Here is a 12,389-nt window from a genome sequence, read left to right on the forward strand (position 1 = left end):
TTCTGATTGGCCACTTCTCTACAAAAGCGACCTAGAAATCTGCCACACATACCAAATGCTCTTGGAGGGTCACCATGTTCCAAATTTTCACCTCCAAGATGCCCTGTTATGCCATCTGGGTCACCTTTGTGTTCCTTCAAGCAAGCGTGCCAAGATGATTTGAGAAGCACACTACCGTCGGGCTATTGGGCATTTTGGGGTCGAGAAAACAGTCGCAGTACTGCAGAAGTATTTCTATTGGTCGAATCTTCGACAGGATGTCGGGAAGTACATCAAATCATGCACTGCCTGCGCCATTGCCACACCGACCATCAAGAAGCAAGGCCTCTATACCCCGCTGCCTACCCCGAGTCAACCTTGGGAATCCATCTCCATGGATTACATGTCAGGCCTTCCTTCCACTAAGCATGGAAACGACTATGTTTTTGTGGTTGTCGACAGGTTCTCGAAGATGGCCATTATGGAGGCCTGCAAGAAGAATATCACAGCAAAAGCCACTACTAAACTCATCTTTGAACGAGTGTGGGTACACTTTGGGATCCCACAGTCTATCATCTCAAATCGAGACAGCAGGTTCCTTAGTACATTTTGGTCCAGTCTCTGGTCGATGCTGGACACCAAACTCACTAAGTCCACAGCCTTCCATCCTCAAATTGATGGCCAAACAGAGGTTGTCAACAGGATGATTGTATACATTATGCGCATGTACAACTCAAAGCATCCATGCACATGGGACGAGAGCCTCCCTTATGTTCAGCACAGCTACAACCGGGCTCTCCACAGCTCAACTAGCCACAGCCCTTTTCAAGTGGGCTTGGGATTCCAGCCACTATGTCCCATTGATGTAACCATGCCATTTGCAGCTACTCATGCAGATTTGGCTCATGTCCAGTCCGAAATAGATAAGGCAAACAACTTCATTGAGCACATCCAACATATTCGCCAGCAGGTCCATGACATTCTGGAGAAATCAAATGCCAAGTACAAGCAGCGACATGATCAACATCGGGTGCCACACAAGTTTCAAGTGGGCGACAAAGTCTGGTTGCATTTGCAAAAGGAATGCCTTCCCGGAGCCTATCGGAAACTCGGACCACTCCGATATGGTCCTTACACCATTACCAAGACTGTGGGAGACAATGCATTTGAGCTCAGCATTCCCCCATTCCTCGGCCTACACCCAGTGTTCAATGTGGACCGCCTTCAGCCATACTTTTCACCATTACTAGACACATCTGACATTGCAAAACAACTCACACCCACAGAGTTAAATCCAGACTACATGGAACAAGCTGCAACTGATCGGATCATGGACACACAGATCAAGCACACTCGCCAGCAGAATATCCAACTGTATCGAGTTGTCAAAACAGGCCAAACTCCTTCACCAAGGCAAGTGGCTCACCAGGGACCAAGTTCAGCAAAAGTTTCCTCATCTCATGGAAAAACTCAACGCAATGGGGACCACTGCTTCCTAAGAGGGGGGGAATGATTCAAGTGGATATTGGTGGCCACCTGCCAAGTCCACTTGAACCCCCACCATTGTTTCTTTCAGCTTTTCAGTTTCCTTAATTGTAGCACAGTTTACTATTTTTAACAGTTTTTTCGGGTCCTGAACTTCCGAAGCTATTTTGAGGACCTAAACGACATTTTTGGGGAAATCTGGGAGCAACATGGGTCCATGGACCGATATTGTTCTTCCCAAAGTTGTAGTTCTCGAATAGATCTTTCTAACGAGATATTGTGCGCATCAAACGGAGATCGTATACCAGAGTTGCAACCCCAGGAAAGTGATGTACCAATTTACCCAAATGGAGCCCACAATTTGGCATTTCATCTTCTAAGGTTAGGTTTTTGGATGTTTAGGGTTTTCCATTATTTCTCAACAATAAATAGGTCTTCGATCTTCATTGTAACACAGTTCAGAGGCATGTAGCTGCCACATCTCTTCTCAGAGATAAGCTACCATCATCCTCGCTAGTTTAGTTCCATTTCTGTTTGTAAGCATATTTCAGTGTTTTCCATTAATGAAATGCAGTATTATTTCACTTGCATCTTTGTGTTTATGGTTATCTCTGTAATTTGTTGCGTTCCTATTTAAATCTGGATCATCAAACTCTGTAACTTTACACAAACCTTTACCACATGTACTCAATCAAACAATGAGTGAGTGGAACCAATATCCAACAAAATATTTTTAAAATTACAGCATTTTGTTCTCCGTTTGTAAACCAATAAGTGTCACCCAGCATTATAAACAAAACATAGACTGATCATCATATTGCACGTGCGAGCATATGAAATCACACGGCAAAGCCAATTTGACTTGGTATATGAAATCAGTTACTAAGCATAATCATATCTCAATACTTTGTTTACCCCATAATGAACATCCACGCATGCATGCCCATATTGATATACCATACAATAATCAATAAAATTGCAGAGTAATCAAAAAAGGACATTTAGATCCTTGTATATGTTAATATTAAATAACAATGTCGTATTCATATGAAGCAAGGTACAACTGACACCACAAGGATCGTAAATCATTCCTCTTAAGACTGTTTGTGGTTTCATCTTAGATGATACTCTGCTATGCTTTTATATACACAACTGCAAGCTGAAGATCTTTCGCAGCATCATACAAATTAGCCTAATTCGCAACATCACATAAGTTATATGCCTAATCATGCATGCGTTTGTATTAAATTGGCGGCATGTCAACTAAGATAGACATCAGTTAGCAGTAACCCACCTCGACTGTGTGCTTCTCTACATAGCTGCAACAAGTTACAACATTATAGCATGTAGAACAAGCTATATCATATATAGTATTTAGAAAATGCAACGAAAATGAAATGAAAATAAGACAAGAAAAAGGAAAACACAACAAATTCGTACGCAAATGTTTAGAAGAATAAATTCACCTTCCTTGCAATGCAGTGTAAAGAAGCAAAGCCGGCAATGTGGAAGGTGGTCAAAAGAGGTACGAACCAACAGAGAAAGAAGTAGCAGGACACAAGGAATGACAGAGAACATTGAGGGAGCAAGCATCCACCTGCCAACAGACAGATGAACCAAATGCCCCTCAAGAAGGAATGGTTTAATAATTTCAATGGACGGGTCATGCAAATCAGCTGCTTTGTCTAATGTTGTGACAGAGCAAGCAAACCATGTATGCTCATCGTAAAGCATAATTGTCACTGAAGGGCAATGCAAAATTTATCTAGAGTGGATAAACAACACCATGCTTCCTGGCAGTGGCCGCGATAAGATGATACAGCCTGGAAAAGGACAGGAATAAAATGTGTTCACAACCAGCAATGAGCACAGCTGGGACAGAACTGATAGCTTTAGCATACCACCACTTGCAACTCTAGTTAACGAATTATTCAATGCACATCAATGCAGGGCTCTTATTGTTTCTTATTTTCTTATTGTTTCTTAGTTTCTTATTGTTTTTAAAATTGAGAATAAGGAATTTTTGCGGTTTGGCAATGACACCACACGTCACTTCAATAACTTTGTTCCAATGAAAATGTAGAAAATGTTTTTATAATTTAACAAAAATGCAGCAAATGTTTTTTAAAATTTAACAAAAATGAAGAAAATGTTTTTAAAGAACAATATCGTTTACCCAAACTTTAGGTAGTGTAATGCTTTTGAAATATACCACAGTGAACTAATTTAAAAACTGAAAACAAGAGTATCCTGCCATAGGCAGGGACTAATAATGCCCTAAAATACTGACCTTCTAATATTCCTCTAGAGATGAGATTATTGGCAGAGGGCTCATTCCAGGTATTCAAAGGTGCCGTTTACTGATAGGTGATCTTGAAGCACTGTAAAGTTTATATGATTTGTCAAACATATGGTAATGTAACAAAGAAATGGTCTCATGTGGCCGTCTTACACAACTTATAATAGACTGACCATTCTCGGCCAAAGTATGTTTGGTAAAGTTTAAACTCGAACTGGATTTTGAAATTTCTACATGTTTTTTTTAGTTCTTGACCAAATCATTTCTTTAATATAATTATTAAAAAAACGTAGTCACTTATGGAAAGTGTCAAATCATATTGCTGGCAATTGACTAGTTGATGCCATTTCATGGATGCAACAGTATCTACATTGTGGAGGTTATTTTTTATTGAAGTATGGTGGGTTCAAGGTATGGATTGAAAGTAAATGGGTAGGCACAGAACTTATTTTCCTTCGACTGTGGATGTATGCTTGCAATAAACCTGCCCAACCCTTTTGTTCAACCTTTTACATTATCTTCACAAGGAGCAAAGTTGCATATCTGAGTTGTATCCATTACAACTGTAGAAGGTTATCGAATGTTTTGGGAAGAAAGATAACGGCTGTTTAAGCATTCACAATCTCTTTAATTATGGTGGGCAATTCGTAATATATTGATATTTGATGCTAAATAAAACAACTGACTTTTAATTTTGTCAAATTCTGCCTTTCCAATCTACAAGTTCTCAATTCAAAGAAAAAAATTCAGCTCTGTATAAGTCAAAAGATGTGTTTTAGAAAACCAACGTGTCTTTCATAAGAAAGTATTGACAACATGCATTTTTGCATTTATTAATGCACCAATTCAAAAAAAAACAGTGGACTATGAACTAATGAACCAAAAAATCCTTGTTACAGAATGACATCAGACTTTCCGTGCCAATGTCCGTTGCTTTGTTGCATGCTGCACTACCTTATCCTCTACAGGAAGACCCTTACGCCGTCTAACAGTGTCAATCATTTTCCTAGCTATGTTTGTTGGAACACTTGAACCATCCCCATACTCCTCCAATTCCTCCTCTGTTTTGGGAACAAAAAATGGATCTTGAGGAAGTTCTTCCCAATGGCTGAGGAGAAGTTGAGGACTTGCAGCTCCTGATGTCCATCTTCGAAGCTCATCTGCAAATCCAAAACTTTCGGCAACTGGCACATAAGCATGCACAGTGAACAATGCTGAACCTTCCAGCATCTCTTCTTTCAGAATCCGTGCACGTCTTCTCGCAAGCACAGCATACATTGGACCTAAATATTCAGTTGGAGCACTGACCTCACAGAAATACATTGCTTCTACAAGGCGAGGCCTTTTTGAAAGGATAGCAGACCTACATGCATCTTTAACAGCAGTCATAACCTGGCCTGAAAATGGCCCATACTGGTCAGGGAGATAAGTACTATTTTTGTTGTCATTTTCCCCAACATAATCACTATCAGAAGACTTGCTCCTTACAGGAAATATATAAGCTTCAACAATGAAAGCCAAACCCCACATCGGTTCATCACACAATGGACCAGCTGCGGTAGCTAACTGGTATCCTGATACAACACTACTCTCCAAACCTTCTGCTTCCGCAGAAAGTGAATCCAATTCTTGTTTGTTACCATTGACATTTGAAGTCACCTCATTTGACTTTTCACTGGAGACTTCTGCAAGGCCTAGCTTTTCTGAGATCTGGGGAAAACCACGAACCAAAACAGGCTCCATATCAAAGGTGTCGTCATTTAAAATGCCACCTGAAATTTTTACACTTCCTCCCAAAGTATTTGAAGTTGGGACTAGCAGAATATTAGGACCAACATGCCTTGGACCAAGGGCCCATATCCTTTGGAGTAAATTAAGCAATGACTTCCTATCTTCCTTGCCCCTTTTTTTGTCAAAACCTTGATTTCCCTCATGTGCCTCAGTGTCTGCTGCATCAATCATCCGTTTCTGTAGCACCAAAATAGGATCCTCTGCTGTTTCAACTGCTCCACCTGTAGTCTGATCACCCTTACTTTCTTTCTTCAAACTCACACTAGCAGTCTTTCCATGGCCCAACTTTCCATCTAAAATATCTTGAAACAGTTCTACATTCTCATCAAGAACTTTAGTTAATGCAGATGGCAATTTTATAACTTGTACCCGTACTGTGCATCTCCCATTGGGCGTTGTCTTCTCGACAAAATCAACAGTTGTTGATACATTCTTATAGCTGTCCACAGAAGTGGCACCTTCTGCTTCTATAGTTTCCCTATAAGAAACAATAGGGGGGGACACTTCCAGATCAACACAAGCAAATCTCTCTCTTAAATCCTTAATACATCTCTCTAAATGAACCTCCCCGGCAGCTGCAAGAACCTGTTCACCTCTGCTAGACACACTTACTTCAACAAAAGGATCTGCTCTGCTCAAAAGCTGCAAACCTTTCCTGAGAGCTGCCATGTCAGCCGGCTTTGAAGGTTCAATAGCTACTCTCAAGATGGGCCCAGCTTGGTAGGTCATACTTGCAAATGGCCAGCAGTAAGGTGTTGATGAGAGAGTAGCACTTTTCAAAATATGTTGTCCGAGGCCTCTAATTGCAACAACATTACCAGCTGAAGCTGTAGCGACTGGCTCTAAACCTCTACCCATCATTAGATACAAGGCTTGCACCTTCGCTTCTTGCACGTGTTTATGCTGAGGTTCCTTTTTCAAGGGGTTGTACGCTGAAGAAAGTACAAGCAATTTCTGACCAGTAGAGATCACCCCACTGAAAACTCTAGCGAATGCAAGAAAGCACTCCTGATGCCCGGCATCTGTCTCACCCACTCCTAATTCTTCCACCAAATTGTTTAGAATTTCCCCACCAGGGCCTTTGTGGGGAAGCATATTTACTGGAATAGCAAACATTTTGGACACAAAAGCAATACTGGGTGCACTGATACTAGAATCACATGTCTCCACGGCTCTTCTGACATGAATGAGTTCGAGAAGCACATCATCATCAGCATCAGTTAATACCTCTTTCCCAGGAAGAAGGCGTGAAATACGACTTGATTGAGCAGAAACGGGATCTGGCAAACACTCTATTGACATTGACAGAATTGTACTCGAAAGTGGCAGCCACCTGCTCATGACAGCCTGAAGAACAACCTTGGGGTCCTTATGCTGCAAATCTCGAGGAGGGATTGTCAAATTCATGGATTTGATGACTTTCTCCAGCATGCCACGCCCTTGATTTCCTTCAAGAGCAGATTCATACACTTGCCATAAAGGTTCAAGTATAAATTGCACAAACATAGGCTTTGCCTTGCTCCCTGCAGCCTTCTTCCCCACAATCATCTTGGTCTTTGGGATAAAATAATGGTTTCCCCATAAGGCCTTCTTCAACACTGTGGAGCTTGCCCCAAGCTTGGCTGCATAGAGATCAGCAAACTGATCTATACAAAATCCCCATCCATCCAATGCACAAGCAAATGCAACGTTACCTTTCTGTGGCTGAAATGCATCCTCATCACCCCCCTCTTGAGTATCGAGCCCTTCTTCGATCTCAGGGGACTCACCGGCTCCCGCAATAATAGAGTCAACATCAGAGAGATACTTCTCTGATTGGTAGGCACTGATAATGTTGTTGACCTCATGGACAATGTTCTGCGCATAATAGACTAATATATCATCATCCATAATAAAGAGATCGCAACAGCTAAGACCATTATCAAATGTGCCTAATTACCGGAGACACAAAAGCAAAAAGGAGAGATTTCCACACCCTTTAAGATGTATGTCTATGAGCATTTCTAAACCTCGTTTGACAAGTCTTCATATTCAGAATTAATTCAAAAAACATCACAAATAAATAAAAATTGCACTGTACCTGCAATCGGGTGTAGGCCTCCATAGGGGTAAGCTTCAGCTCAGTGATAAGGCGATCTATCTTGTTCAACACCAAGCAGGGCGTAACCTTCTCTATCCAAGCCTGCCTAAGCACAGCATGGGTTTGGATATGAACTCCTTCGACGGCATCGACGAGAATGAAGGCCCCATCGCTCAACCTGGCCGCTGTTGACACCTCGCCGCAGAAATCAATATGACCAGGAGAATCAATTAGATTAATCAAATAACCCTTAAACTGCAGGGCTACAGAGGAGCTCTTCATGGTGATTGCCCTCTGCTGCTCGTCATCAAGGTAGTCCATGAATCGAACCTTCCCTGCCTGCTTCGGGTGAAGCAATCCGCTTCCTGCCCCAGCTATCAAATGGTCTGCTAGGGTTGTCTTCCCATGATCCACGTGAGCAAGTATGCAAATGTTTCTGATCTTTCTAGGGATCAGTCCCCCCTCCATCTCCGTCATGAGTCCGCTAATGGCCATTGGAAAGCCTCTAATTCAGAAATTTTCAGCTCAAAGGGACTAAGGGTCGCTCCTTTTAGCGTTTAAAACGGTTATGCTTCTGATTCTTCTAGGGTTTCTTATCCTTATAGGGTTTAAGGATGAGTCTGTTTCTGATCTTTCAAGTGTTTGACCACCCCTCCGTCTCTATCATCAATCAAACCGGTTTTCGAAAAGAAAAACCCTCTAAAACAGAAACTGTATTCAGTAAACTGCTCTGGCAAAATTATATTTAATCAACTACGAAATAAATCCCTACCAAAAGCACTGTGAATATCTGCTAAAAGAGGGATATTGAACCAATGGGTGTAAGCGTTTAAAGCTGCGTTGTTTCTTCGGTTCTTTCCTGTGCACAATCAATGAAGAAGCTCTAGGTCGTCTACTGCCCGTGTATTGTATAAACATGAAGTACATCCCTGGGAAAGAAGGGGAAAAAATGTGCTTAAGAAAGGGTTTTGAAGCAAACTGAAATACCAGTCACCATGTTAGTGTTTCACTCATGGTCACAATAGCGTGCCCTACAGCCCTGCTTTGGGGTTTAAAGGGGCTGTGATTTTGAATATACAATGCATATTTGTGGAACAGTATCTTTTCTGGAATATGAAAAATCAACGCCTGCGAGTCCAAATAGTACGAAAATGTGAACTCCTTGCGGTTTGCAGTATGATCGTGCTTCTTGGCTTGGCCTTCTGTTCTTCCCCGCTGGTTATTCCGACAAATTTAATCCTTTTAGACTTGTTTATCGTATAAATACGGTGTTATGTTAAAAAAATTAAGTTCCAACAATAGATTCCATTATATTAAAAAATTATCTTTTCGGGTTTTTTTTTGTGGGAGCTGGAGAGTTTTCTACATTCGATGGAATAGGTGGGTGTAAAACCCTATAATTGAGGGAATTTATAACAAAGAAATGGCTTTATAGTGGTTATAATTTGTGTTAAATATAATATTAGATTGGTGGTGAGATATATGTAAGAACACTACACTGTCATCAAAGAAGAATATTCTAGAAAAAACTCTGAGTCACAAGAAAATAGGGAAGAAAGAAACAACTTTCAAGACAAGCAAGGAGAAAACCCGCCCCAACAAATTAAAAGTGATGAGGATTCGAATACCGCAGAAAATAAATCTTCATTTAACAGCAAAGCAGATCTCCTAGACCAAACTTCTTCTCCAACTATCTTCAAAAGAACGAACACAATAGATCGCGAAGCTAAGACACCAATGTCCCAAGAACCAGAAGAGATGAAGGAGATGCAAGATAAAGGAAGTTGGAAGACGGTGGAGAAAAAAAAGAAAGCTACAACACCAATCTCGCCAAGAAAGACGAGGAGCCAGACAAGTAAAAATTAAGAAAATTGTAGGTCCCATAGACCAATTTGGTCTCAGTGGACGCTAACCATCATCATCATCATCATCATCATTAAAAGTTCATTGGTTGGATGGAGAAAGATCGGTGCAATAACAAGATATTGTCATTCCGGTTGTGTGAGTTCATGTTTTTTGGGTTAGTGTAACTCTTACAATTGGTTGTCACTTTATAAAAACTAATTTACTTACACTTCATGGGTTTATAAGGTATATATATTTAATAAACTAACTTATCTACACTTCATGGGTTTACAACATGGGTTTACAAGATATATATATTCAACTTTCTAGCATTTTTTTTATATATGATGGAATGTGTATGTAGTTAAATTTAGGCTTGCATCTTGGCATTTCATGAAAAGAAGGAAAACAAAAAAGTGCATTCCAAACATTACCACCATTAACACTAGCTGAAACCAAAATTAAATTAGTTACATACCCAAAATCCCTTTAGATTAAATTCAACTTCTTGGCCATAAAGCCCTCATTTCTTAGTATATTACTTTTGGGTTTTGCCATGGATTCTATGTTCTAGTTCCATATATTAAATATGTATGCCCCATACGTATTTAGATAAAGGTTCTGGGATCGACTGGAATTTTGTTGCTTGTTGAAGATTGGCTCACTTATATTGGTAGGTGACCAGAATATAATTGTGGCAATGAATGAGATTTGGTGTTTAAAAATGCAAGTTGGACCCATTGGGCGACTACTTCAAGGAGTTATTCGGGTTAAATCATTTGGTTGATATTTTGTTGGCGCCCCTTAGACCGACATGGAGGAATGGTTGATCGGGATGAGATGGGATTGCAAAACGTTCGGATCGATTTTTTATCCATGAAAACCTAGTTGAGTGGATTGGGTTGCTACGTTCTTCGGTTGTTCCATCGAGGTTGTCTGATCATGATCCGATAATTCCTCACTGGTGTGGGGATAGTGATTGGAAAGGACTTCCATTTAAATTCAACCACTCTTGGCTAAAAAATAAGGAATTTGAGGGATTTGTGTGGGCTAATTGGGCTAATCGGGTATGCTATAAGGGGACCTCTCAGATGGATGTGGTTTGTCAGAAACTTAGAGGATTAAAGAAGGTGGTGTGCCAATGGGAAAAGAAAGAAAAAGAGATAATATTAATGAATTGATCGAGATTGACAAAAAATATCTAGCAATGTCTAATCTGACTACTCCTAGTCTTTTCTTTGATTCCCATAAGACATTGGCTTTGGCTTTGGAAGGTCATAAGCTAGAAATTCTTAAGTATAAAGAGGAGGAATGGAGGCTTAAAAGTGTCATTTAGATTACTGGGGGTGACAAAAACACGAAATTTTTTCACAACTTTTCCTTTAAAAGGAGGTGGGAAAACATTATTTGGGAACTGAAGGATGGCAATGGAAAAAGCATTTCCTCACTTAAGGAACTTCATTTGGAGGTTGTTCAATGCTTTGGTAATCTATATCGGGACAAGGATGGGGTGGATATTGATAAACAATTAGAAGTCATTCATACATATATGATTATGTTCAATGAGGCTGAAAACGAGGATATTGGAAGGCCAATCACTTTAGAGGAATTGGTGTTTGTCTTAAAGTCATTCACCAGGGATAAAATCTCTAGACCAGATGGTTGGTCGATGGAATTATTCCTACATTTTGTGGATATCATGGGGTTGGAATTTCTCCTTTTAGCTGAGGAGTTGAGGACATCTTGTTACATTTATCGTGCATTAAATTCCACTTTTATAAATTTGATATCTAGAGTCTCTAATACTACTGCTTTCATGGATTATTATCCCATATCTTTGTGCAACATTGTGTATAAAATGATTTCAAAGATCATTGCAAATCAGTTGAAAGTTACTATGTCCAAATATATCGCGCCTCAAAAAATTGAATTACTTAAACATCGTCAGATATAGGATGTGGTGGCTATTACACATGAATGTTTACATTCTATCGAGGTTAAAAAGAAGGATGCTTTGTTACTGAAACTTGACTTACATAAAGCATATAATTATGTTGATTGGGATTTTTTGCATGTGGTTTCACATGAGATATTCTTTTTGTGTTGGTAGTTGATTAGATAATGGCATGCATATCTTTTACAAATTTCGTTGTGTTAATTAATGGGGTACCTTCCAGCTCTTTTAAGGTTTCTCGAGGATTAAGACAAGGCTACTCATTTTCTCCTCTTTTATTCTTACTTATCATTGAGGGCATGGGCAGAATGATTATTGTGGCTCACTCATGTGGGTATTTCTCGAGATTAGGGATTTCCAAGAACATTTTTATTATCCATCAAATTTTTGTAGATGATGTTCTCATCTTTGGGAAAGTTTCAATTATAGAATGGAATGTATTGCACCAAATCATATTCACATTTGGTGATGCTACAGGTCTTTATATGAGAAATACTAAATCCTTTCTAATTGCTTTGTCCCCAAAAGAGGCAAATGTTGCTTACTTTTTTGTTAGAGAGGATGCTTCGTTGGACCTAGGTTTCAAGTATCTTGGTTTCTTCCTTAAATTGAACAATTATGGCATTAAAGATTGGTATTGGTTGACCGAAAATTTTGAGCATAGGTTGTTAACTTGGTCTCATAAATGGCTTTCGATTAGTGGTAGGCCAATTATGGTACAGGCGGTCTTACAGAGTATAGTGGTGTATTGTATGCATTTTTATTTGATGCCTAAATACATCATTGGGAGGATTAATTCTATTATATCATAGTTTATATGGGCAGGTACTAAAGATGAATATAAAATCCACCTGGCTCGTCTGTAGGACATTACTTTGAGTAAGGAGGATGGAGGTTGGGGTATCAAGGATATAGAAAAGTTTGGGTGGGCTTTGTTGATGAAGAGTTTATGGCAT

The 12,389-nt window shown here is 39.8% G+C and overlaps 1 protein-coding gene across 1 annotated transcript; it reads right to left on the reverse strand.

Annotated features, from left to right (window-relative positions):
* Positions 1–4,521: 4,521 nt before the first annotated feature.
* Positions 4,522–8,887, reverse strand: LOC149184471 (ribosome assembly protein 1-like). Its single transcript, XM_089417509.1, has 2 exons — positions 7,635–8,887; positions 4,522–7,411 (listed from the first exon to the last, which is right to left on the reverse strand). The coding sequence occupies exons 1-2, from the start codon at positions 8,127–8,129 to the stop codon at positions 4,670–4,672; spliced, it is 3,237 nt and encodes a 1,078-aa protein (XP_089273635.1). The 5' UTR covers positions 8,130–8,887; the 3' UTR covers positions 4,522–4,669.
* Positions 8,888–12,389: the final 3,502 nt, after the last annotated feature.

Source organism: Pinus tabuliformis, chromosome 3_2 (assembly GCF_031772625.1).
Source record: "Pinus tabuliformis cultivar Carrire ecotype Pingquan chromosome 3_2, CPIR1, whole genome shotgun sequence".
Taxonomy (NCBI): Eukaryota; Viridiplantae; Streptophyta; class Pinopsida; order Pinales; family Pinaceae; genus Pinus; species Pinus tabuliformis.